Source organism: Lactuca virosa, chromosome 7 (genome assembly GCF_052849685.1).
Source record: "Lactuca virosa cultivar CGN04683 chromosome 7, Lactuca_virosa_CGN04683_v6, whole genome shotgun sequence".
Taxonomy (NCBI): domain Eukaryota; kingdom Viridiplantae; phylum Streptophyta; class Magnoliopsida; order Asterales; family Asteraceae; genus Lactuca; species Lactuca virosa.
In genome coordinates, this window is record NC_136432.1 from 85,732,830 (window position 1) to 85,759,613 (window position 26,784).

Here is a 26,784-nt window from a genome sequence, read left to right on the forward strand (position 1 = left end):
TGAAATGGAAAGTTTTCATCAACCCCCATACCCAGTGAGGGTGCCAGCTCACCGAATGGGCCCTAACGGCCCTACGCCTCCCTGGGGTATCGACATTTGGAGATGGAGCAGAAAACAGGGACCTCGACCCCCGTTTGGCATGGCTCGCCAGTTCTATGACTTGAGGGAGGGAGGACCGGCTGACCGAGCACTTCCTGTCATGGTGAGACGGTTACGGAACACTGGCGACCTTGCCCAGGACACGACCGAGCAACTAAATCAGATGCGAGACGCAGTGGCCCGGGCGGAACGAGAAACTCAAGAAGTAATCCATAACTTTCATGTACGTCAAGCGATGTGGGAGGATCAACTACGAGCCACAGAACGACAGGTGGCGCGTCTTCACGGCGCATCCACATCATCAGCCCCACCACCCGACGCATCTCAGAGCACTTCGGACCAGTAGACTACCCTACTAGTGCTATGTTCCCTTATGTTTGCTATGTACTATCGACTCCATGTTTAAGTGATTACACTACTCATAGATTCGTTATGCTGTCGAAGTTTGTACCTCTATGTATGCTCTTTCGAGCAAATTTGCATGTATCAAAGTGCGGATAATATTAGTGGAAAATATTATGTGTTTATTCGTGATGTTGTTATCTGTTATGTGTTTTATGTTCTTATTTATTAGTGTAAATTATGGAAACACTTAGATGCGCAAACCGATTCACGAAATTCCCAACTTAAAAACAATACATACTCAACATCTTTCTGTTCCGTAACAGCAAGATGCCGCAGAGACCAAACCGCGGAAATAACCAACCACCGACACCACCGGAAGTCGACTCAGCTGCGTTTCAAGCAGCTGTATCTGCTGCAGTCACAGCAGCCATGGCGCAAATCCACCAAGGGAACAATGGCGGAGGAAACGGGCAGGGGGCTAGAAGTTTAATCAACGAAATAAATCAAGGACCTACCAAGACATGCTCTTACAAAGATTTTTCCAACGCCAAGCCACGAACCTTTAATGGAACGGGAGGTGTCATAGCCCTAAAGAGGTGGATTTAAAAAATTGAATCTGTCTTTGAAATTTGCGGATGTCTAGATGGGTGCAAGGTCAAAATTGAATCCAACGCCAAGCCACGAACCTTTATATGAAGAACTTTTGTCCCTCTTTGTCATCATACTTTAGATTAATGTTGTTGCATGAACAATTCAAACAATGTAAGACGTTTAATGTGGTTGTATGATGAATGATTGATTACTATGTTCATTTTTAGTGGCGAATGTTGAGCTTTATTACAAATCTGTTCATTTATCTGGATCTTATCAACGATGTTCTTAATGTGCTTGCTCTTCGCGTTGACCATACCCGTGTCGTCGACATCATGCGGAAGGACTTGACTTCATTTTTCAATAACAAATTATGCAATCAAACTCACCTTCTGTGCAAGGCCAATCTCGTCAAAGTTATCGTGTAAGTCAATAGACTCCCAGCCTTTCATAGTCTTCCTCCTCCACACATTGTTGCTCTGAATTGAAACCATATACAGTTTCACAAGTGGAAGGTACCCTGCCTGTACGTATGTAATTAGTATTTGGTAGTTACCACAAAAATCAATACAAGTATAAAAAACACGTTTTTATATAAATAAAAGGAGCAAACCTTTCGCATGATGTCGACGACACAGGTATGGTCAACGCGAAGAGCAAGTACATTAAGAAAATCGTTGATAAGATCTGGTTGCTCTTGCAAGAAAAAATGAACAGCTTTATAATAAAGCTCAACATTCGCCACTTTAACTGCAATATCCTTAAACTGCATGTGGTCCTACGCGTCTGGAGAATGATTCATCATAGTCGATGCAGCGTTATGTGGTTGTATGATGAATGATTGATTACTATGTTTATTATTGCCATGGTTGTGATACATTATTATGTTTCACCTCCGACGTTTCCGCCAACATGGTTTGGGGGTGTGACAGATTGGTATCAGAGCCCTAGTTATAGTATATCACAAGTGGAAGGTACCCTGCCTGTGCGTATGTAATTAGTATTTGGTAATTACCATAAAAATCAATACAAGTATAAAAAACACGTTTTTATATAAATAGAAGGAGCAAACCTTTCACATTGATTACTATGTTTATTATTGCCATGGTTGTGATACACTATTACGTTTCACCTCCGACGTTTCAGCCAACGTGGTTTGGGGGTGTGACAGATTGGTATCAGAGCCCTAGTTATAGTGAATAATAATTTTTCTTTTATAACAACGTACTTGAAGAAAAATTACAACTATAACCAAACATAACCCCAATAAAACACAAAAATATCAAACAGGTACCTGGTCGATGAAATTAAGAAGCAATTCTTCTGTCAGCTCACGGTCGTCGGACTGCGGCGGTCTCCATGGCGTGCAAGTCAATAAACTCACGCAGCCTATCATAGTCTTCCTCTTCCACATATATCTCGTTCAATGCCACGTTTACAGCAGACACGTTGTTGCTCTGAACTGCAACCATATACGGGTTCACAAGTGGAAGGTACCTTGCCTGTGCGTATGTAATTAGTATTTGGTAATTACCATAAAAATCAATACAAGTATAAAAAACACGTTTTTATATAAATAGAAGGAGCAAACCTTTCGCATGATGTCGACGACACGGGTATGGTCAACACGAAGAGCAAGTACATTAAGAACATCGTTGATAAGATCCGGATGCTCTTGCAAGTAAAAATGAACAGCTTTGTAATAAAGCTCAACATTCTCCACTTTAACTGCAATATCCTTAAACTGCATGTGGTCCCACGCATCTGGAAAATGATTCATCACAGTCGATGCAGCGTTATCAAACTCATCATACTGAATATACAAATAAGTAAGCTCCTTCCAGTGTTGTTGCTCATCATAAGCCCTAATCAGCTTCGGAATATTAAGCCGTGTTGAAAACAACTTAATATGCTCAAGAAGCTTTTCATGACGGTATCTCGCGTAAAGAACACCCATCTCGGTGAAAATTCCCATGTGGGCCCGTTCCAACCCTAGACCACTTTCCATCAGAGAGATCGGCTCGTTGAAGCATCCTCCGTTTTGGTAGAACTCGCTCACTTCTTCTAAATCATCCACCTGGACGATAATGTGGAGCCCGCATATCTGAGCCAACCGAAACTCATCAGCATCCACACATGCGAAACAAACCTCCTTCCATGTCTTTGAGCTGTTTGCTTTCCCTGCAGCATCAACTGCTCCTTAAAACTATTGTAACCTTACGAGTGTAACTGCCAGCTTGGCCCAGTTCGGCATAAACGCGTATATTATTTTCGCAGCTTCGTGTAAATCTTCATCTAACAACCGGTCACCGAAATTATGAAGGTTAGCCACATTCGGCATCAAAATGAACTCTTCAATGCAAGAGCATTCAGATCTTATCAACGATGTCAGAGCATTCAGATCTTATCAACGATGTCTTCGACATCATGCGAAAGGTTTGCTCCTTTTATTTATATAAAAACGTGTTTTTATACTTGTATTGATTATTGTGGTAATTACCAAATACTAATTACAACACTTTCGGATCTTATCACAATGTTCTTAATGTACTTGCTCTTCGCGTTGACCATACACGTGTCGTCGACATCATGCGAAAGGATTGCTCCTTTTATTTATAGAAAAATGTGTTTTTTATACCTGTATTGATTTTGTAGAGATTTGCTACAAAACTTTTTCATTTTAAACATGAGGAAAGAGGATGGGTGTTTTGAGTGTTTGTGACCTAATCACCCATACAAAGGCTTAAAGTCACTGACTTTATGGATTAAAATACATTGGGGAGTCCGGATCTGTGATATTAGCTAATGTGTTAACTGATTAAGACAAAAAACGTGAGGAGAGTGAAACTGGGACGTACGATGGGCGTAATCCCAGTACACGCAGCGTAGGGGTCGAGCATCCCCGATGACTTGCATGGCAGCCGAGTACACCCAGCGTAGAGAGCTGGTACGCGCAACATACTCTCTGCCGTTGACTTTCGGTTGACTTTTAGGGTTGGAGGGTAACATGGTCTTTTTCCCTTCTGTGAGTTTGAGGAAGGGTTAGTTAGTGAGAGCCTTATTAATTAGGGACCACACCAATCTTCCAGGGAACAACATAAGGAGCATCTTAGAGAGGTTTTGGGAGTTTTGAGATCGGAGAGGCTATATGCCAAATTCTCCGGAGATGAGGCATGTGGCTGCGTATATTTACAAGAAGGCTGGCAGATGGAAGCAGTCGATTGTATTGTCTAAGAAAGACAAGGTTTACATGAAGAACTTTTGTCCCTCTTTGTCATCATACTTTAGATTAATTTTGTTGCATGAACAATTCAAACAATGTAACACGTTTAATGTGGTTGTATGATGAATGATTGATTACTATGTTCATTTTTAGTGGCGAATGTTGAGCTTTATTACAAATCTGTTCATTTATCTGGATCTTATCAACGATGTTCTTAATGTGCTTGCTCTTCGCGTTGACCATACCCGTGTCGTCGACATCATGCGAAAGGACTTGACTTCATTTTTCAATAACAAATTATGCAATCAAACTCACCTTCTGTGCAAGGCCAATCTCGTCAAAGTTATCGTGTAAGTCAATAGACTCCCAGCCTTTCATAGTCTTCCTCCTCCACACATTGTTGCTCTGAATTGCAACCATATACAGTTTCACAAGTGGAAGGCACCCTGTCTGTACGTATGTAATTAGTATTTGGTAGTTACCACAAAAATCAATACAAGTATAAAAAACACGTTTTTTATATAAATAAAAGGAGCAAACCTTTCGCATGATGTCGACGACACGGGTATGGTCAACGCGAAGAGCAAGTACATTAAGAAAATCGTTGATAAGATATGGTTGCTCTTGCAAGTAAAAATGAACAGCTTTGTAATAAAGCTTAACTGCAATATCCTTAAACTGCATGTGGTCCTACGCGTCTGGAGAATGATTCATCACAGTCGATGCAGCGATATGTGGTTGTATGATGAATGATTGATTACTATGTTTATTATTGCCATGGTTGTGATACACTATTACATTTCACCTCCGACGTTTCCGCCAACGTGGTTTGGGGGTGTGACAGATTGGTATCAGAGCCCTAGTTATAGTATATCACAAGTGGAAGGTACCCTGCCTGTACGTATGTAATTAGTATTTGGTAATTACCATAAAAATCAATACAAGTATAAAAAACATGTTTTTATATAAATAGAAGGAGGCAACCTTTCGCATTGATTACTATGTTTATTATTGCCATGGTTGTGATACACTATTACGTTTCACCTCCGACGTTTCCGCCAACGTGGTTTGGGGGTGTGACAGATTGGTATCAGAGCCCTAGTTATAGTGAATAGTAATTTTTCTTTTATAACAACGTACTTAAAGAAAAATTACAACTATAACCAAACATAACCCCAATAAAAAACAAAAATATCAAACATGTACCTGGTCGATGAAATAAAGAAGCAATTCTTCTGTCAGCTCACGGTCGTCGGACTGCGGCGGTCTCCATGGCGTGCAAGTCAATAGACTCACGCAGCCTGTCATAATCTTCCTCCTCCACATATATCTCGTTCAATGCCACGTTTACAGCAGACATGTTGTTGCTCTGAACTGCAACCATATACGGTTTCACAAGTGGAAGGTACCCTGCCTGTGCGTATGTAATTAGTATTTGGTAATTACCATAAAAATCAATAAAAGTATAAAAAACACGTTTTTATATAAATAGCAGGAGCAAAACTTTCGCATGATGTCGACGACACGGGTATGGTTAACGCGAAGAGCAAGTACATTAAGAACATCGTTGATAAGATCCGGATGCTCTTGCAAGTAAAAATGAACAGCTTTGTAATAAAGCTCAACATTCTCCACAACATCGTTGATAAGATCCGGATGCTCTTGCAAGTAAAAATGAACAGCTTTGTAATAAAGCTCAACATTCTCCATGTGACAACCTGGAACTTCTATCTCGCACACTTAGTCAATCCAATCAAAGTTAAACTTATTTTGTTGACTTCTTGCACTGTTTGAGGGTCCGTTTAAGTGATTCTAAGCTTGGGTATGACCAAGGTTGAGTGTAGGAATGAGTCGGCAAGTCGTATACTGTCAAATCAAGGCCATACACACCCTTATAGGGAGTGTACGGCCGTACACATGGGTGTGCGGCCGCACACACACCTCCTGGCCGCACACACACCTCCTGGCAGCACACTCACCTTTGGACAACATACTCACTCCTATATAAAGGGTAGATCTCTTTTCCTTTCATTCCTTTAACACCTTGGCAGCACACAACACCATTTCTCTCAAGCTTCTTCAACTACAAACCCTCCAAGGCTTCAAAAACGTGAGTAATGCATCCCTTAACTTATTGTGCTTGAAGAACCACTTGATCTAAGCCTTTAATCATCAAGTCCCGTCATGTTCTTCATCTACTTGAAGGAGTGCGGCCGCACACCCACATATGGTGGCCACACACTCCTAAAAGACCCTCCAAAGTGAGAGTTTGACTTCCATATTCGAGATAGATATGACCCTAGCCTTGTTGCACCTTGGAAAATACATTTTGGACATCATATGGTGGGGTGTACGACCGTACACACCTGTGTACAGCCGCACACACCCTAGTGTGCGACCACACACTCAAGTGTGCGACCACACACTCATCCTAGGGCCACAAACCCACTTCTAGGACCCCTAACTTGCACTACAATTGAGTATAGACCTAGGACACTTCATGGATTGCAAGTATGAACCTTGAAACACCCCAAGAACACTTTCCAACATGTGTTTACGGCCGCACACCCCTTGGGCCGCACACCCATGGCCGCACACACCATTAAGGTGGCCATACACCTCACTCCTGCAATCCTTTAAGGTCCTAACACTTAGTGCAAGTAGTTCCAAGTTCTTAGAGTGGTTCTCCATCACATTTAGTGGTGAAATACCTTCATTTGACTCCTTTATGTGTCATTACATGTTAACTAGGATCAAATCGTGTTCAAGGCTTCACTTGAACATCCAGCATTTTGTGTCAACCCATCATTCAAATCACCCGAGGTGAGTTCATACCCCTACGCTTTTCCGAGTTTTCATGTTTTCAGGGGGGAATACAAGCAAAAGCATAAGGAATCTTGTGCTCAAAATACATTATTTTGTTTAAGATAAATACATTTTTAGTATACTTTGAACATTGAATACAGTTTTATCAAACGGTTATGAAATCAAATCGCAGAAACAGTTTTCAGAACCAAGGCAATGAACTTATGAATCATAAAGTAAAATGTATCATTTTGTAAAGAATTCATGTTATTCACAAAAAGGGTTTTCAGTATTATTACCTGTAAATTTGTTAGCCTAGTTGGAGACAAGTCCTTGGTAATACTCACCACCGAAAAACAGAGTGGAGGAATAGTACTCGTGACCAGAATCTCTTGTAGGGAGAGCGTGACTATTGTGTATAGATGTATATGGGACTGACAATCCCGCACCTTACTGCTAGCTACAGTAGGACCGGCAGGTCTACGGGTGACAAAGTCATAAAGGATACCGGCCCCGATACGTGCCATATCCAGTCAGTTATGGTCATGACACTCGCAACGTAGATAACACAGATTTACTTTGGTAATAATGAATCAAGTGAACTAATCTCAAAGTAATAACTGATTTAATTACTAGAGGGTGTTAATAATACCTTCAGGATTTAGTTCATCACGTTTTCTTTTATTTAGTTTTATTTATGTAATAAGTCTAATATGCCCCACTGGGAGTAACCAGGGTTTTTAAAAGAAAACTACGTTTATCAATATAAGTATGGTACATACTTGTACACCTCAGTTCAGAACGGATAACCAATCATCAACTTTTTGGGAAGATATCGGATTTTCCCGGGAGAACTCGGCTTTTCAAAACGAATTGTTAACATGTAACTCACAGATATTCACATTCATTCCACGACACCATGGATTGTACATAACTTGTGTGAATCTGGAAATCATGGGAGGAACGGGTTTTCAAACACGCTTTTCATAAGAAAATATAGGATTTTCTTGAGGAACACTTTTCAAAAGGATCAAAGAACATTTTTCCACCAAAACTAAATGCTTATGAACTCACCAGCTTTATGCTGATATTTTTCAAACTGCTTGTATTCTCAGGAAATTAGTAGACAGATACTTACAGGAGTTCGGAGAAGTCGGAGCGTTAGAGTCATGTCTTTCTATTTTACTTTTGAGATGAACAAAACTATGTATTAAAAAATGTAAACCTTTTTCTTATATGTATTCAATGTCTGGTTGCGTTTACTATGCTTGCTATGATACAAATGTTGTGATACTACGCATGACGTCCTCCAACCCAGGACGTTCCTTCGTTCCGGTTCTGGGGTGTGACACTCCACTTTAACTGCAATATCCATAAACTGCATGTGGTCCCACACATCTGGAAAATGATCACAGTCGATGCAGCGTTATCAAACTCATCATACTGAATATACAAATAAGTAAGCTCCTTCCAGTGTTGTTGCTCATCATAAGCCCTAATCAGCTTCAGAATATTAAGCCGTGTTGAAAAAAGGCTTAATATGCTCAAGGAGCAGTGCGCGGACCGGACCCCGGTGCAGATTTTCGTTCGAGGATGAGATACGTTGGCCCGTCTAGGAGGTCGAGTAGACAGGAGTTTTGTTATGGGTGTGGTCATGGTGGACATTCCCTTCGAGAGTGTCCGACGCTGATGATGGGAGCGGATCAGAACCCGTTCCTTATGATACTGGGAAGAGTGGAGTTGGGATACATAATGAGTGGAGGACAGATAATGTGCTGCTACTGCACATGGATTGGTCATGCCAGGGCTCAGTGCCCGATGTTGAGAGTAGGTGGGGATGACCAGCAGGTCTCACCTCAGGGAGGACCTGGGTCACATGATGGGGTTGAGACTGAGGAGCAGGATCAGGGGGATTCCGACCCTAGAGTCGGTGGTGGCAGAGACACCAGAGATTCTATACGTACCTGTTTCTATATCTTTTATTAATTGTATTTATTACTTATTATTATTATTATACTATGTGTGACCGGAGGGTCTTATGTACATATACTGAGTGTTGAGATATCCTGCTTATTGTTGTTTACTATGTGTGACCGGAGGGTCTTATGTACATATACTGAGTGTTGAGATATCCTGCTTATTGTTGTTGTGACATGTATATTGTGATTATTTGAGTTACTGAGTTGAGGGATCGGAGGTCCCACTGAGACACATTGACCAGAGGGTGTTATCTGAATACAGCCATGAGAGGTTGATGAGATATGAGATCAGGAGTTTTCTAGGATTGGACGGGTACTATCGAAGATTTATCAGAGATTTCTCCAAGATTGTCGCCCCCCTCACCAGGTTGACCCGGAAGGGCATTACTTTTACTTGGGGTCCCCAGCAACAGGCTTCATTTGATACTCTCCGCCAGAGATTATGCGAATCCCCGGTGTTAGCCCTTATTGATAACCGGTAGCTGAACAAGCTAACGGTCAAAAACTGTTACCCACTTCCGAGGATCGATGATCTGTTCGATCAGTTGCAGGGGGCATCTTGGTTCTCCAAGATTGATCTAAGGTCCGGATATCATCAGATGAGAGTTTATGAGGAGGATATTCCGAAGACGGCCTTTAGAACTCGTTATGGGCACTATAAGTTTGTGGTGATGCCCTTCGGGCTCACCAACACACCGACAGCGTTCAAGGACCTCATGAACCGGGGAACATCATAAGGAGCATCTTAGAGAGGTTTTGGGAGTTTTGAGATCGGAGAGGCTATATGCCAAATTCTCCGGAGATGAGGCGTGTGGCTGCATATATTTACAAGAAGGCTGGCAGATGGAAGCAGTCGATTGTATTGCTTAAGAAAGACAATGTTTACATAAAGAACTTTTGTCCCTCTTTGTCATCATACTTTAGATTAATGTTGTTGCATGGACAATTCAAACAATGTAACACGTTTAATGTGGTTGTATGATGAATGATTGATTACTATGTTCATTTTTAGTGGCGAATGTTGAGCTTTATTACAAATCTGTTCATTTATCCGGATCTTATCAACGATGTTCTTAATGTACTTGCTCTTTGCGTTGACCATACCCGTGTCGTCGACATCATGCGAAAGGACTTGAATTCATTTTTCAATAACAAATTATGCAATCAAACTCACCTTCTGTGCAAGGCCAATCTCGTCAAAGTTATCGTGCAAGTCAATAGACTCGCAGCCTGTCATAATCTTCCTCCTCCACACATTGTTGCTCTGAATTGCAACTATCCAACAATGTAACTTGTAACTTGTACCTTTTGACTTTAATTTAAATTAGCCCAAAACATAATTAAGCCCGATACATAAATCAGCTCAAAAAATTAAGGATGTACCCAAAAAGCAACAATCTTACACCTACTTTTCACTCATTTGAAGCATATCGTCTCCATAGCTCGAAGCTTTCTTCCGCTTCTCTCCGGCGTTCACGCAACCACAACTCCACCTTCCCCTTCCGTAAAGGTTTTTCCTAATTTTCCTTTTCCTTTGTTTCAATTAAATTAGAAACAAAAGGATCAGAGAGCAAGAGTGAGAAATTGAGAAGTAGAGAAATCGAAAGGGATACAAATCGATAGATATCAAGAAACAGAAGGAGATCGAAGGAACATACCCGTCTTCTCCAATTTCAGTCAGGTGGTCAAATTGGGAGGTAACTTCTAAAACCCTAGGTTTTTCGTATTTGAAAAGTTGAGATTCTGGAATACATTTTCGACTTAGGTTTGAAATTCTTGAAATGTTAAAGTAGTCTACTAATTACATACGTACATACAGGGTACCTTCCACTTGTGAAACCGTATATGGTTGCAGTTCAGAGATACAACGTGTCTGCTGTAAACGAGGCATTGAACGAGATATATGTGGAGGAGGAAGACTATGACAGGCTGCACGAGTCTATTGACTTGCACGATAACTTTGACCAGACTGCCCTTGCACATAAGGTGAGTTTGATTGCAAAATTTGTTATTTAAAAATGAAGTCAAGTACGATGTCATCGTTCACTGTTAATGGTGTTGCAGAATGAGAAACATGAGCTACTAGAGATGAGGCGTGTGGCTGCGTATATTTACAAGAAGGCTGGCAGAAATGTATCCCTTTTCATTTATAATCTTATAAAATGTTTACATTCCCATACACATATAAGAAGTTAACACCCAAACATACCTACATAGATTCTTTTCAATTTCATGTGCTCTACATTTCAAAATCATAAAGAGAAGAGAGCCAAGGATGAGTAACCAAGGATGAAAAATAATGCTCTTATATAGGCGTAACATTTCAATTAATATATCAATTAAGTAATATAATATGAAAAGTCTTGGAGTTTCAAATACATATTGTATCTGTCACCATCGCATATGTACTCTTTTCTACGATAGGTGGCGAACCAATCTCAATATCTTTTTTTTATTTCCTCTCCCTTCAGTTTCTACGATATGTACTCAACACTTCTTTCGGGACCTTGCTGAAGAAAATGTAGCTGGTCATCTCATTCATGACCAACTGCATGACATCCCTATTGTAATCCATCTTTAGGATTTTGCTATCACGAATCAAAAATTCATCACCTAAACTCCAAGACTCTTTAACTAACTCCAAAACTCGCCCACTTCTTCTAAATCATCCACCTGGACGATAATATGGAGCCCGCATATCTGAGCCAACCGAAACTCATCAACATCCACACACGCGAAACAAACCTCCTTCCATGTCTTTGAACTGCTCCTTGAAACTGTTGTAACCTCACAAGTGTAACCGCCAGCTTGGCCCAGTTCGATATAAACGCGTATATTATTTTTGCAGTTTCCTATAACGCTTCATCAAACAACCGGGCACCGACATTATGAAGGTTAGCCACATTCGGCATCAAAATGAACTCTTCAATATCACTCAGTCTCTCAATCTTTGCATACACATATATAAGCTCGCTATCAACTTTCGGCTCTTTGGTTTCGCGTGTTTGCCGACTTTCGCGTGTATACCGTATATCATATTGATTGTTCCGTTGTAGCTAGACTTGGATTCTTGTTGGGCTCGGAACCCAATCCTGTTGAGCATGGGGCCCACTTACTTGTTGGTGTGGTCCCGGATTATACAGGGGACACTGGTTGTAGAGTGACCGAGAAGCTTAGCAGTGTGGAAGTGTGGTTGTGTGCCGCTATGACGTGTGTTACCGTGAAACCTGAAGGATTAGTAGTAAAAGCGTTATGTAAAATGTTACCGTGATCGGGCGATGGAGTGGTTTCATTGGGGTCTGGCACTCTTGAGGTCCTGCCATTGGTAGGAGTCTCATCAAGATCCATACGAGTAGGGACTTGATTTTGAGTGTCGGAAGACCTTATGTCGCCAAAATCTAACGCCCTGGAATGCAGTGTCGATCCTCTTGCAGATTCGTTGAATCTCGCTTGAAGATTGTCTGCAAGATTTTCATTAGGCAATGAGGAAGAGGAAAACATTTCCGAAGAAGAAGAAGAATGAAGGAAACGTGATTCTGGTGATAAAACCAGGCCGACTCGTTCACAATGTAATCGAAGAGGCTATATGCCAAATTCTCCAAGTGTGATTTCTGGTTACGGGAGGTTCAGTTCTTAGGGAATCTTGTTAATCAGAATGGGATATTGGTCGACCCGGCCAAGATTGAAGCAGTTATGCGATGGGAGGTGCCGAGATCCCCCTCCGAGATCGGAGTTTTCTGGGATTGGACGGGTACTATAGGAGAGTTGGCACCTTGGACTACTCGGTATAGATCACTTGTGATCTTCTCGAATGTCCCGCTACAAGAAAATTGACTGTTAAATAAATTAATTAAATGCGCAAAGGAAGTAATTGAATAAGGAGGGAGATTGAGCAGCCATTTTAAGGCTGAGCCTGTGAGGGTTGAACCAAAACCCTTGCACAAGCATGCTTCCTTTAGGTGTGCTGGAATGGGGATAACTTCCATCCTCTCGCGATATTGGGCTATGTGCTCTTCAGGATCCGTTTTGCCGTTGTAGGACTTCATGTTGGGAGGTTGGAACTTCCTGGGGACTTCGGTGTGTGCGATTGGTCGTGCAAACCTCGAGAGATTATACACGTCGGGAGAAGCCTCTGGGATTGGCTGAATTATCCCAGGTACTCCGGAGATCTAGTCCTTGATCTTTTGAAGCTCCCTTGCCATGGTCGGATCAAGTCCTGCACTGAAACCTGAGGGATTAGTAGTAAAAGCGTTATGTAAAATGTTACCGTGATCGGGCGATGGAGTGGTTTCATTGGGGTCTTGCACTCTTGAGATCCTGCCATTGGTAGGAGTCTCATCAAGATCCATACGAGTAGGGACTTGATTTTGAGTGCCGGAAGACCTTATGTCGCCAAAATCCAACGCCCTGGAATACAGTGTCGATCCTCATGCAGATTCGTTGAATCTCGCTCGAAGATTGTCTGCAAGATTTTCATTAGGCAATGAGGAAGAGGAAAACATTGCCGAAGAAGAAGAAGAATGAAGGAAACGTGATTCCGGTGATAAAACCAGGCCGACTCGTTCACAATGATGGAAGAAGCACGACTCCAGTGGTGCAGCAGATGATACCGGAACGCCCCGCTCTCGATCTGGATGGAATGTAGTGGGAAGTGAGGCGGCAACACCTGTTTCCGCGTCGGAGGAATAGTAGGATTGAAGTACCAAACCTGTGTTTTATTGGGGTTGCAAACTTCATGGTGTTGTGTGTGCGTGTGACAACCATAATAGAGAATTTATGTAAAACACACAAAAAAGAGCTAATAAATAAAAGATCAAATATCATGTAACCAAGTACAGAAATATAAAAGTATCATAAGGAACAGTGTCTAAATAAGTCAACTCAGTGCGCATCACTGAGGAGGGGGATAATGAGAGGGCCCTGGAGCATATGAATCGTATCCGGGGGGAAAGTAGGAGGGTCCGGGAGCACTAGGATCGTAGTCGCGTGGATGGTGGAAAGGAGGAGGAGGGTAGTACTGAAAGGGGAACTGGAAATCCTCGGGAATCGAAATCTGTTGCTGAGCATATATCCCCGTGAACATACGCTCGCTCCACTGCTGGTTGACATCCTGACGGTAGCGGATGTCACATAGACCTCCCTGAACGTCCACCATACGAGTGTCCATCCGAGCGATCTGAGCAGAGAGCTGGTCGATGGACGATTGGGACGCGGGATCAGGACGAGCACGACTGCGACGGGGAGCACGCTGCATGGGCGCCACAACATCGTCAGCACCACCACCTATCAAACCCTCGCAGAGGACCCACCTCCCGTCCACCTGTAAGCAAAAACACAAACATTCGAAGCTAAGTATAAGAAAAACCCAATTATGATAGTTCAAGGAAAGGAAATGGATACCCGATGAACGAGCTTGCCATTCGACCATCCCGAGTTCGTAAGAGCTTAGCAGGAAGCAGATGGAGGCCTGAAAGATCCACACACGAGGCATTAAACGCGTATATTATTTTCGCAGCTTCATGTAAATCTTCATCTAACAACCGGTCACCGAAATTATGAAGGTTAGCCACATTCGGCAGAGGGCGACTGGAGAGATAAGGGAATTTTGGGATTTGAATTCAAATTGTAGACTTGACTTCATTTTTCAATAACAAATTATGCAATCAAACTCACCTTCTGTGCAAGGCCAATCTGGTCAAAGTTATCGTGCAAGTCAATAGACTCGCGCAGCCTGTCATAGTCTACCTCCTCCACTTCATTTTTCAATAACAAATTATGCAATCAAACTCACCTTCTGTGTAAGGCCAATCTGGTCAAAGTTATCGTGCAAGTCAATAGACTCGCGCAGCCTGTCATAGTCTTCCTCCTTCTTTTAAATTGGGCCAACTTAATAAAGATGACGTGATTATTCATCACACTACAAGTGCCAGATGAAAACATAAAGTATGATCAGCAATAAACATAAACATACAGTCAAAAGTATGATTAGCAATAAACATAAACATACAGTGATTACAGTCAAAAGTATGATCAACAAGTTCGTTTGAATCTTTTAAAAGTATGATTCATCCAACAAGTTCACCCAACAAGTTCACCACAAAAACATACAAGTTCACCCAACAAGTTCACCACAAAACATACAACCAAAACTATGATTCATCAAGTAAAATTCCATAAAGTTGCGCTAAAAGCTCCTGAAGTGCTGCAGATTGAGAAGGATCCTCATTATGCCTTGCCAAATCTAGTTTTGCTTCCAGTATCTTTATTTTCACCAACAAATGTCTGTAATGTGGGCAGTTTGCTTCAAGCCCACCAGAACCTTTTCCTGCAGAGGAAGGTCCTGTAGAAGAAGAACCTTTCCTCTAGAGGAAGGTCCTGGAGAAGAAGAACTTGCTCCTGCTGTAGAAGAAGAACCTATTCCTCCAGAGGAAAGTCCTGGAGAAGAAGCACTTGACCAACTTGAAGCACTTGACCAACTTGCTCCTGGTATCACATCGTGTTCCCACCGAAAGAAACCACATCCATGATTTTGCTCCAATGGCTGTCACAAAGTAAGGAAATCATAAGAGTTGTCTTTTCGTGACACACAACCACATTAGGAAATAGATTAATTAATATATAAATACCTTTGAAGTAGGACAAGCATAATAAACTTTATTCTTGTTTTTTAAAGAATTTGCTATCCTTCGAACCATAAGACCGTTCCCACAGCGACATGGTCCATCCATCTGCAGTAACATAAGCCCCTGTCAGAAAAAAAGATGACACGAAGTAGGACAACATGATCTATTTGTACACTACAAAAAGCCCCTGTCAGAAAAAAAGATGACACGCATTTGCGTGTCATAAACTTCAACAACCATTTACGATATACATTTACGACACGTCTTTACGATACACATTTACACATAATACAAAAATACAGAAACAAATATATACCAAAACAATCAATTTCGTTCAATAACATCATGTTAAAAAATTGTAATACATTGGTATTAAGGGGATATGATTGTACATTGCTATTAAGAAGTTTTCCCTAACTATATAACCTAATACTACATTGTTATTAAGGAACACCTTCTTGTTTCTACTTCTTATTGTTATGCTTCTTCTATTTCCAAATGTAGTAAAATACCTTTTGCCAAGAATCCAGGCTTCAATACAGCTCATACCTGTATAAAATATTAAAACAAGAAGCATGTAAGATTTTTTAGATTTTTAGACACCTCCAATCAACTGTAAAAATGTAGATACACCCAAAATAAATAAATAAATAAATAAAGACAGTTGAAGATTCATGATGAAATAATAATTGAACACTTTGTAAACAGACCGAATAATTATAAAAACTTATTGTAATTAACTACTATGTGATCAAACGGGTATATATGGAAATACCAAAATATAAACATGTTGATTAAAAGTAAGTACCTTGACAACAATTCTATGGCAGCTGAATCTTTAAGGACAATATCGTCTTTTACCACCACTATGACATAAATACATCTTTTTTAGATTCAGAGCAATCATCCACGACTCTTGCACTGCTTGTTTCTGAAAAAATAACAACAATAATAATCATAACATTTCTGATGTAAATTATATTTTTTATCCAAAAAGTTAGTTGGTTTTTGCAATTTTGGTCTTTATTATGATGTTTGCTAACAACTTTGGTCCTTGAACTGTTAAATCTAACTCTGAGATTTTGATTTTTTTTTCAAAATGACCATTTTGCCCTTGGACTAAAATATAAAAAAATAGCATACCCACAAGGACCAAATTGGTAACTTTTCACTTATTTTTAAATAACGCTTAATACAATTTATATTGCTTTCTCAATTTTGGTCCAGGGGCAAAATGGTCACTTTGAATAAACTAACAACTTTAACAATCTAAGGACCAAAAACATTACAAAATTAAAAAAAAAATTAAAAAATGAACATGCAAGAGAAACTTTTGGGACTAAAACAAAAAAAATCAACTAAGCTCAAGGACCAAAAGTATAAACTACTCTAAACTCTTTATAATATTAGAGTGAATTAGTGGTCCCTGTATATAGCTGACTTATGCAATTTTGGTTCCAAAAAGTACTTTTGCAAGATTGGTCCTTTGATGAGATTATTGTAATAATTTTGATCCTTTTTTTAAGTAAAATGACTAATTTAGTCCCAAGTAATAGCTAACTTTGGCAATTTTTCCTCGAAACATAGTTATTTTACTTACAATAGGGACGACATTTGTTGTAAACCCTCAAACAAGAACCATAAATGTAAAAGAAAACTTTTAGTGACCATAACTGATAATAAATTATTGTTACTCAGGGACCAAACATGTAATATACTCAAACATTAATCATAACAACAAAAAAGTAATAGAACCTTTGTCTTTGTCCGTGTTGTGTCTGCTTTTCTGAAGAGCATTTCTAACTGTAAAAAGTTGTCTAGCAGCAAAAAACATTTCTTCTTCATGTCTCAAGTCAATGCCATGTCTGCAATTTCAAACAAACTACTTTTACGGTTTTACCCTTCCCCAAACTACTCATTCCAAACAGTGAATCATACGATGTTTGAAAACCATATCATTTCTAAAAAACACATTAATTGAAATCCAATCCTTTGAAAATTCCATTGTATGAAAGATATAGTAAGTTTTAGCTCCAATGAGATATGATCCAGAATTACTTGAGAAGTTACACCATTTGAAAACCATGATATGATCCTAAGATTTCTTAATCCCACTCACTTAAGGGTGTTTAATGTACTAAGATCGGACTCTTTAAGGAATAATTAACCCTAAGGGTGTTCATTTTTAATTAGCCATGGCCTACCTTTAAGTTGAAGACAAATTTACACCACGAGACCCGTCGGTCAAGGTTGGAGCTAACAACGCTTGGTGAGGGTTGTCGAATCCTGACAACAGATCTAATTGAATCAATCCATAGTAACGATCCGTGTCCCAACTTAAACCTGATGAGTCCTTTTTCCTTGATTTCCCACATTGACAAGAAAATGTCATTTCACGCTCATATACATCCAATGATAGTTGAAAACTTTGAAAGATAAGATCATGTTATACATCCAATGATAGTTGTAAACTTTGAAAGATAAGATCATGTTATACATCCAATGATAGTTGTAAACTTTGAAAGATAAGATCATGTTTAGTTATGATGAGATGTGTGTGGGTTATGGAGATATCACACGATGAACATTGTTTGGAGAAAAATAGTTGGAAAGAAACCCATGATGGAACATTCTATTTTATCTTACAATATTAAATGTCTTAACTTGTTTTGAAATGACTAAGTTGCCCTTAATGAAGGGTATTATAATTTAAAAGAAATGTTCCATAATTTAAGGGTATTATAATGAAAAGACCTAAATGCCTTACTACCCTTAATGAAAAGAAATGTTTAAATTATAATTTAAGGGTATTATAATGAAAAGAAATGTTTAAATTATAATTATATTTGAAAAGACATTACTACCCTTAATGAAAAGGGTATTATAATTTAAAAGAAAAGCTTAAATTATAATAATAATTGAAAAGACCTAAATGCCCTTAATGAAAGTTGACCAATTAAATAAATAATTACTTTTGGAAAAACAACTAAGTTTTGGAAAATCTAACAGACTTCAACATCTTTTCCAACAATTTGAAACACAGATCTCCGGGATTGACGAAGTCGAAGAATTTTTCCACTTTGGTTGTAATCGTTCAGTAGTTAACTAATAATAAAGAAATACTAAGCATTGCCACCCCTGCTAAGCTTAGAAGAAGTGAGCGAGTTTTACCAAAACAAAGGATTCTTCAACGAGCTGATCTCTCTGATGGAAAGCGGTCTAGGGTTGGAACGGGCCCACATGTGGACTTTCACCGAGCTGGTGTTCTTTACACGAGATTCCGTCGTGAAAAGCTTATGGATCATATTAACCTGTTTTCAACACGGCTTAATATTCCGAAGCTGATTAGGGCTTGTGATGAGCAACAACACTGGAAGGAGCTTACTTATTTGTATATTCAGTATGATGAGTTTGATAACGCTGAATTGACTGTGATGAATCATTCTCCAGACGCGTGGGACCACATGCAGTTTAAGGATATTGCAGTTAAAGTGGCGAATGTTGAGCTTTATTACAAAGTTGTTCATTTTTACTTTCAAGAGCAACCAGATCTTATCAACGATTTTCTTAATGTACTTGCTCTTCGCGTTGACCATACCCGTGTCGTCGACATCATGCGAAAGGTTTGCTCCTTTTATTTATATAAAAAAGTGTTTTTTATACTTGTATTGATTTTTGTGGTAACTACCAAATACTAATTACATACGTACATGCAGGGTACCTTCCACTTGTGAAACTGTATATGGTTGCAATTCAGAGCAACAATTTGTGGAGGAGGAAGACTATGACAGGCTGCGCGAGTCTATTGACTTGCACGATAACTTTGACGAGATTGGCCTTGCACAGAAGGTGAGTTTGATTGCATAATTTGTTTTTGAAAAATGAAGTCAAGTCCTTTCGCATGATGTCGACGACATGGGTATGGTCAACACGAAGAGCAAGTACATTAAGAACATCGTTGATAAGATCCGGATAAATGAACAGATTTGTAATAAAGCTCAACATTCGCCACTAAAAATGAACATAGTAATCAATCATTCATCATACAACCACATTAAACGTGTTACATTGTTTGAATTGTTCATGCAACAACATTAATCTAAAGTATGATGACAAAGAGGGACAAAAGTTCTTCATGTAAACCTTGTCTTTCTTAGACAATACAATCGACCGCTTCCATCTGCCAACCTTCTTGTAAATATACGCAGCCACACGCCTCATCTCCGGAGAATTTGGCATATAGCCTCTCCGATCTCAAAACTCCCAAAACCTCTCTAAGATGCTCCTTATGCTATTCCCTGGACCTCGAGTACATAAGAATATCGTCGATGAACACGATCACCGATCGATCCAACATGGGCCTGCACACTCGGTTCATGAGGTCCTTGAACGTCGTCGGTGCTTTGGTGAGCCCGAAAGGCATCACCACAAACTTATAGTGCCCATAACGAGTTCTAAAGGCCATCTTCGGAATATCCTCCTCATAAACTCTCATCTGATGATATCCAGACCTCAAATCAATCTTGGAGAACCAAGATGCCCCCTGCAACTGATCGAACAGATCATCGATCCTCGGAAGTGGGTAACAGTTTTTAACCGTTAACTTGTTCAGCTACCGGTTATCAATAAGGGCTAACACCGGGGCTTCGCATAATCTCTGGCGAAGAGTATCAAATGAAGCCTGCTGCTTGGGACCCCAAGTAAAAGTAACGCCCTTCCGGGTCAACCTAGTTAGGGGGACGACAATCTTGGAGAAATCTCTGGTAAATCTCCGATAGTACCCGTCCAATCCTAGAAAACTCCTGATCTCATATCTCATCAGCCTCTCATGGCTGTATTCAGATAAGACCCTCTGGTCAATGTGTCTTAGTGGGACCCTCCGGTCCCTCAACTCAGTAACTCAAATAATTATAATATACATGTCACAACAACAATAAGCAGGATATCTCAACACTTAGTATATGTACATAAGACCCTCCGGTCACACATAGGTTACCACTCAAGGTAAGTATAGTGAGAAGACTCACCTCGTAGGAACTCGGATAATCTCGAACTCGAATCACCGGTCTGGCCTCCTCCTAACACAACGATAATAATCCGTAATTAATAAGGCTCTCACTAACTAACCCTTCCTCAAACTCACAGAAGGGAAAAAGACCATTTTACCCTCCCGTGGTCTTATAGTTCACAAGTTGACCCAACCCTAAAAGTCAACCGAAAGTCAACGGCAAGGAGTATGCTGCACGTACCAGCTCTCTACGCTGGGCGTACTCGGCTGCAATGCAAGTCATCGGGGATGCTCGACCCCTACGCTGCGCGTACTGGGATTACTCCCAGCATACGTCTTAGTTTCATTATCCTCACGTTTTTTGTCTTAATCAGTTAAGACATTGGCTCATATCATAGATCTGGACTCCCTAATGTCTTTTAATCCATAAAGTCAGTGACTTTAAGCCTTTGTATGGCTGATTAGGTCACAAACACTCAAAACACTCATCCTCTTTCCTCATGTTTAAAATGAAAAAGTTTTGTAGCAAATGTCTAAAACAAAGGAACTTTACTATTCTATAAGATTACACTCAAAATACCCATCCTCTTTCCTCATGTTTAAAATGAAAAAGTTTTGTACCATATACGGGTTCCTATTATGAGTAAAACATACTAGACATGGTATGGGCCAGGTCATAGTATACAAATTCAATACACCGTTTTCTAGTACAAAACATACTTTTCAAATAGAACATTTGGTAGACAAAACTAGAAACTTACCAGTAAAAGGGTTTAATCCATTTTATTAAACCAGTATAACTTAGAGAACCTTAGATGGTTAATTCTATAATACATTGGTTTATACATCAGGGACTGGTGGACTGCATTGAGCGACTCTTTGACTTTACCAGTGCGTGATGCTCTTACTTGGGAGCGGTTTTTGGAGAGATTTAGGCGGGAGTTCGTACCCGCGTTGGAGGTTGAGTGGTTGGATATGGAATACATGTACCTTAAGCAATCCACGAATACTGTTGGAAAGATTACCCGGAAGTTCAAGGAGCGGGCCTTGTTCTATACGGAGTATCCGGCTACAGAAGAGATGAAGATGACCCGATAGGACCGTGCTCGTTTAGGTGATGAATTTTTGATTCGTGATAGCAAAATCCTAAAGATGGATTACAATAGGGATGTCATGCAGTTGGTCATGAATGAGATGACCAACTACATTGTCTTCAGCAAGGTCCCGAAAGAAGTGTTGAGTACATATCGTAGAAAGTGAAGGGAGAGGAAATAAAAAAAAGATATTGAGATTGGTTCGCCACCTATCGTAGAAAAGAGTACATATGCGATGGTGACAGATACAATATGTATTCGAAATATGCAAGTGAGTCCAAATTCACTTGCGTGAATTTGATTCTCTCAAACCATCGCTCTGATACCAAAATCAGGTGTCAGAACTTCTATTAAAGACATGTAATCCATAATGTACCCATTTAACAGATAGATAATATCAATATAGGTCTCTAACAGCACAACAAATAACATGCAAGGTAATGAAACAACAGTACTCTACAACCAGTGTCCCCTGCATAATCCGGGACCACACCAACAAGCAAGTGGGCTTATGGAGCATATTATTCTCTTTTCAACACGGCTTAATATTCCGAAGCTGATTAGGGCTTGTGATGAGCAACAACACTGGAAGGAGCTTACTTATTTGTATATTCAGTATGATGAGTTTGATAACGCTGCATCGACTGTAATGAATCATTCTCCAGACGCGTGGGACCACATGCAGTTTAAGGATATTGTAGTTAAAGTGGCGAATGTTGAGCTTTATTACAAATCTGTTCATTTTTACTTGCAAGAGCAACCAAATCTTATCAACGATTTTCTTAATGTACTTGCTCTTCGCGTTAACCATACCCGTGTCGTCGACATCATGCGAAAGGTTTGCTCCTTTTATTTATATAAAAATGTGTTTTTTATACTTGTATTGATTTTTGTGGTAACTACCAAATACTACGTACATTAAGAAAATCGTTCATAAGATTTGGTTGCTCTTGCAAGTAAAAATGAACAGATTTGTCATAAAGCTCAACATTCGCCACTAAAAATGAACAGAAGGTGAGCATGTGGTCCCACGCATCTGGAGTATGATTCATCACAGTCGATGCAGCATTATTAAACTCATCATACTGAATATACAAATAAGTAAGCTCCTTCCAATGTTGTTGGTCATCACAAGCCCTAATCAACTTCGGAATATTAAGCCGTGTTAAAAACAGCTTAATATGCTCCATAAGCTTTTCATGACGGTATCTCGCATAAAGAACACCCAGCTCGGTGAAAATCCCCATGTGGGCCCGTTCCAACCCTAGTCCGCTTTCCATCAGAGAGATCGGCTCGTTGAAGCATCCTCTGTTTTGGTAGAACTCGCTTACTTCTTCTAAATAATCCACCTGGACGATTATGTGGAGCCCGCATATCTGAGCCAACAAAAACTCCTCAACATCCACACACGCGAAACAAACCTCCTTCCATGTCTTTGAGTTGTTTGCTTTCCTGGAAGCATCAACTGCTCCTTGAAACTGTTGTAACCTCACAGAAAACCAAAGTTGATAGCGAGCTTATATATGCGTATGCAAAGATTGAGAGACTGAGTGATATGGGAGTGAGGAGGGGGATAGTATGATGGCCCTGGAGCATTGGGATCATACCCTCGTGGCTGGTAGAAGGGAGGGGGAGGGTAGTACTGGAAAGGATACTGGCAATCCTCAGGAATAGGGATGTGCTGTGACTCGTACACACCGGTGAACATGCGCTCGTTCCACTGCTGGTTGACGTCGTGGCGGTAGCGTAAGTCGCGCATACCTCCCTGGACATCTATCAAGCGGGTATCGATCTGGGCAAGCTGTGTGGAGAGCTGATCAATGTATGACTGGGACGCAGTAGCAGGCCATGCACGGATACGAGGAGCTCGCTGTCTAGGCTCCGCAGCTACTGCAGCACCACCAGCGGTGGCAATCAGACCCTCACGAAGGACCCATCTCCCATCCACCTGAAAACAAACACGCAAATCAGAATACAACCCAGATTACCAATGTTTTAGGGAAAACAAATTACCTGATGGATGAGCTTGCTGTTCGACAAACCCGAGTGACCGAGAAGCTTAGCAGCCTCAGAGTGAAGATCCGAAAGGTCTATCCCGTAATAATGAGCAAGCACCGTGATGATATGGCCGCTGAGTATGGGATTGGAAGGACGAGCTAGTGCGCCACGGCGGCAGAACTGAAGTGTGAGGACCCGCGGTAGGTTCAACGGTCGACCATTGACGAAGCACCACAGGAAGAAGAGATCCTGCAAGTTCAACTTGTCCATCTTCTGGCGGTGTAGAATATGAATGATGATCATCCTGCAAGTAGAAGAGACGAGAGTTATATAAGACCAAGAATACCATACTGACAAGTCTTGGCGCCCCTAGGCACTCCCTGTGCCTGGCGCCGCTAGGGTACAGACAAAATAATCGGGGTTCTAGCATTTTCTTCTACTGTAGCAGGAACCTTGGCGCCGCTAGGCCCTAACTGGTGTTCAGGACTTCAGGCTGCACGATTTGTGCGTGGGCCGAACAGATATTGGAATTGATAACGGGCTGCCAAATTCGATTATTTTGGCTTGTTAAGTGGCTTATTTTGGGCTGCCATATTTTCTCCAAAATAGGCTTAAATAAAGCATATAATTAAATTAGGCCAACTTAATAAAGATGATGTGATTAATAAAGCATATAATTATTTTCTCCTGTAAAAAAGAAGTGACTATTTTACCACAACTTATGCTTTTTGTATCATGAAACAATACTTGGATTTGTATAAATATTTCTTTACTGTTGGTGCTAATAGACTCGATTTGGCAGTGTGGAAGTGTGGTTGTGTGCAGCCAAATGTGTTGATGCCCATACAGTGGTGATCTAGGAAATTTTTTCATGGGGTCACTAGTCATAAATCATATGATCATATAATTGGGTTTGGTTAAAAATACTCAAAAGAATAGGATATGACTGTTGGTTTTACGGTTCCATTTTGTTTTTTTGTTTTTTTTACAATTTCAACATTTTAAAAACAACATGATCTATTTGTACACTACAAAAAGCCCCTGTCACGGTTCCATTTTTTTTTTTTTTCCAATTTCAACATTTTAGAAACAACATGATCTATTTGTACACTACAAAAAGCCCCTGTCAGAAAAAAAGATGACACGCATTTGCGTGTCATAAACTTCAACAACCATTTACGATATACATTTACGACACGTCTTTACGATACTCATTTACACATAATACAAAAATACAGAAACAAATATATACCAAAACAATCAATTTCGTTCAATAGCATCATGTTAAAAAATTGTAATACATTGGTATTAAGGGGATATGATTGTACATTGCTATTAAGAAGTTTTCCCTAACTATATAACCTAATACTACATTGTTATTAAGGAACACCTTCTTGTTTCTACTTCTTATTGTTATGCTTCTTCTATTTCCAAATGTAGTAAAATACCTTTTGCCAAGAATCCAGGCTTCAATACAGCTCATACCTGTATAAAATATTAAAACAAGAAGCATGTAAGATTTTTTAGATTTTTAGACACCTCCAATCAACTGTAAAAATGTAAATACACCCAAAATAAATAAATAAATACAGTTGAAGATTCATGATGAAATAATAATTGAACACTTTGTAAACAGACTGAATAATTATAAGAACTTATTGTAATTAAATACTATGTGATCAAACGGGTATATATGGAAATACCAAAATATAAACATGTTGATTAAAAGTAAGTACCTTGACAACAATTCTATGGCAACTGAATCTTTAAGGACAATATCGTCTTTTACCACCACTATGACATAAATACATCTTTTTTAGATTCAGAGCAATCATCCACGACTCTTGCACTGCTTGTTTCTGAAAAAATAACAACAATAATAATCATAACATTTCTGATGTAAATTATATTTTTTATCCAAAAAGTTAGTTGGTTTTTGCAATTTTGGTCTTTATTATGATGTTTGCTAACAACTTTGGTCCTTGAGCTGTTAAATCTAACTCTGAGATTTTGATTTTTTTTCAAAATGACCATTTTGCCCTTGGACTAAAATATAAAAAAATAGCATACCCACAAGGACCAAATTGGTAACTTTCCACTTATTTTTAAATAACGCTTAATACAATTTATATTGCTTTCGCAATTTTGGTCCAGGGGCAAAATGGTCACTTTGAATAAACTAACAACTTTAACAATCTAAGGACCAAAACCATTACAAAATTTAAAAAAAAATTAAAAAATAAACGTGCAAGAGAAACTTTTGGGACTAAAACAACAAAAATCAACTAAGCTCAAGGACCAAAAGTATAAACTACTCTAAACTCTTTATAATATTAGACTGAATTAGTGGTCCCTATGTATAGCTAACTTATGCAATTTTGGTTCCAAAAAGTTCTTTTTCAAGATTGGTCCTTTGATGAGATTATTGTAATAATTTTGATCCTTTTTTTTTAAGTAAAATGACTAATTTAGTCCCAAGTAATAGCTAACTTTGGCAATTTTTCCCCGAAACATAGTTATTTTACTTGCAATAGGGACCACATTTATTGTAAACCCTCAAACAAGAACCAAAAATGTAAAAGAAAACTTTTAGTGACCATAACTGATAATAAATTAGTGTTACTCAGGGACCAAACATGTAATATACTCAAACATTAATCATAACAACAAAAAAGTAATAGAACCTTTGTCTTTGTCCGTGTTGTGTCTGCTTTTCTGAAGAGCATTTCTAACTGTAAAAAGTTGTCTAGCAGCAAAAAACATTTCTTCTTCATGTCTCAAGTCAATGCCATGTCTGCAATTTCAAACAAACTACTTTTACGGTTTTACCCTTCCCCAAACTACTCATTCCAAACAGTGAATCATACGATGTTTGAAAACCATATCATTTGTAAAAAACGCATTAATTGAAATCCAATCCTTTGAAAATTCCTTTGTATGGAAGATATAGCAAGTTTTAGCTCCAATGAGATATGATCCCCAATTACTTGAGAAGTTACACCATTTGAAAACCATGATA

General features: G+C 39.6%; 2 protein-coding genes across 2 annotated transcripts; both read right to left on the reverse strand.

Annotated features, from left to right (window-relative positions):
* Positions 1-1,406: 1,406 nt before the first annotated feature.
* Positions 1,407-4,501, reverse strand: LOC145126880 (clathrin heavy chain 1-like). The gene is made up of 4 exons (XM_079062162.1): positions 4,435-4,501; positions 2,627-3,216; positions 2,420-2,537; positions 1,407-1,480 (listed from the first exon to the last, which is right to left on the reverse strand). The coding sequence occupies exons 1-4, from the start codon at positions 4,499-4,501 to the stop codon at positions 1,407-1,409; spliced, it is 849 nt and encodes a 282-aa protein (XP_078918288.1).
* A 54-nt stretch (positions 4,502-4,555) lies between these two features.
* On the reverse strand, positions 4,556-26,528 carry LOC145126881 (clathrin heavy chain 1-like). Its single transcript, XM_079062163.1, has 12 exons — positions 26,450-26,528; positions 25,575-25,624; positions 25,305-25,314; positions 25,214-25,250; positions 23,781-24,069; positions 23,529-23,715; positions 22,790-23,283; positions 8,421-8,447; positions 7,518-7,523; positions 5,735-5,887; positions 5,555-5,672; positions 4,556-4,629 (listed from the first exon to the last, which is right to left on the reverse strand). The coding sequence occupies exons 1-12, from the start codon at positions 26,526-26,528 to the stop codon at positions 4,556-4,558; spliced, it is 1,524 nt and encodes a 507-aa protein (XP_078918289.1).
* Positions 26,529-26,784: the final 256 nt, after the last annotated feature.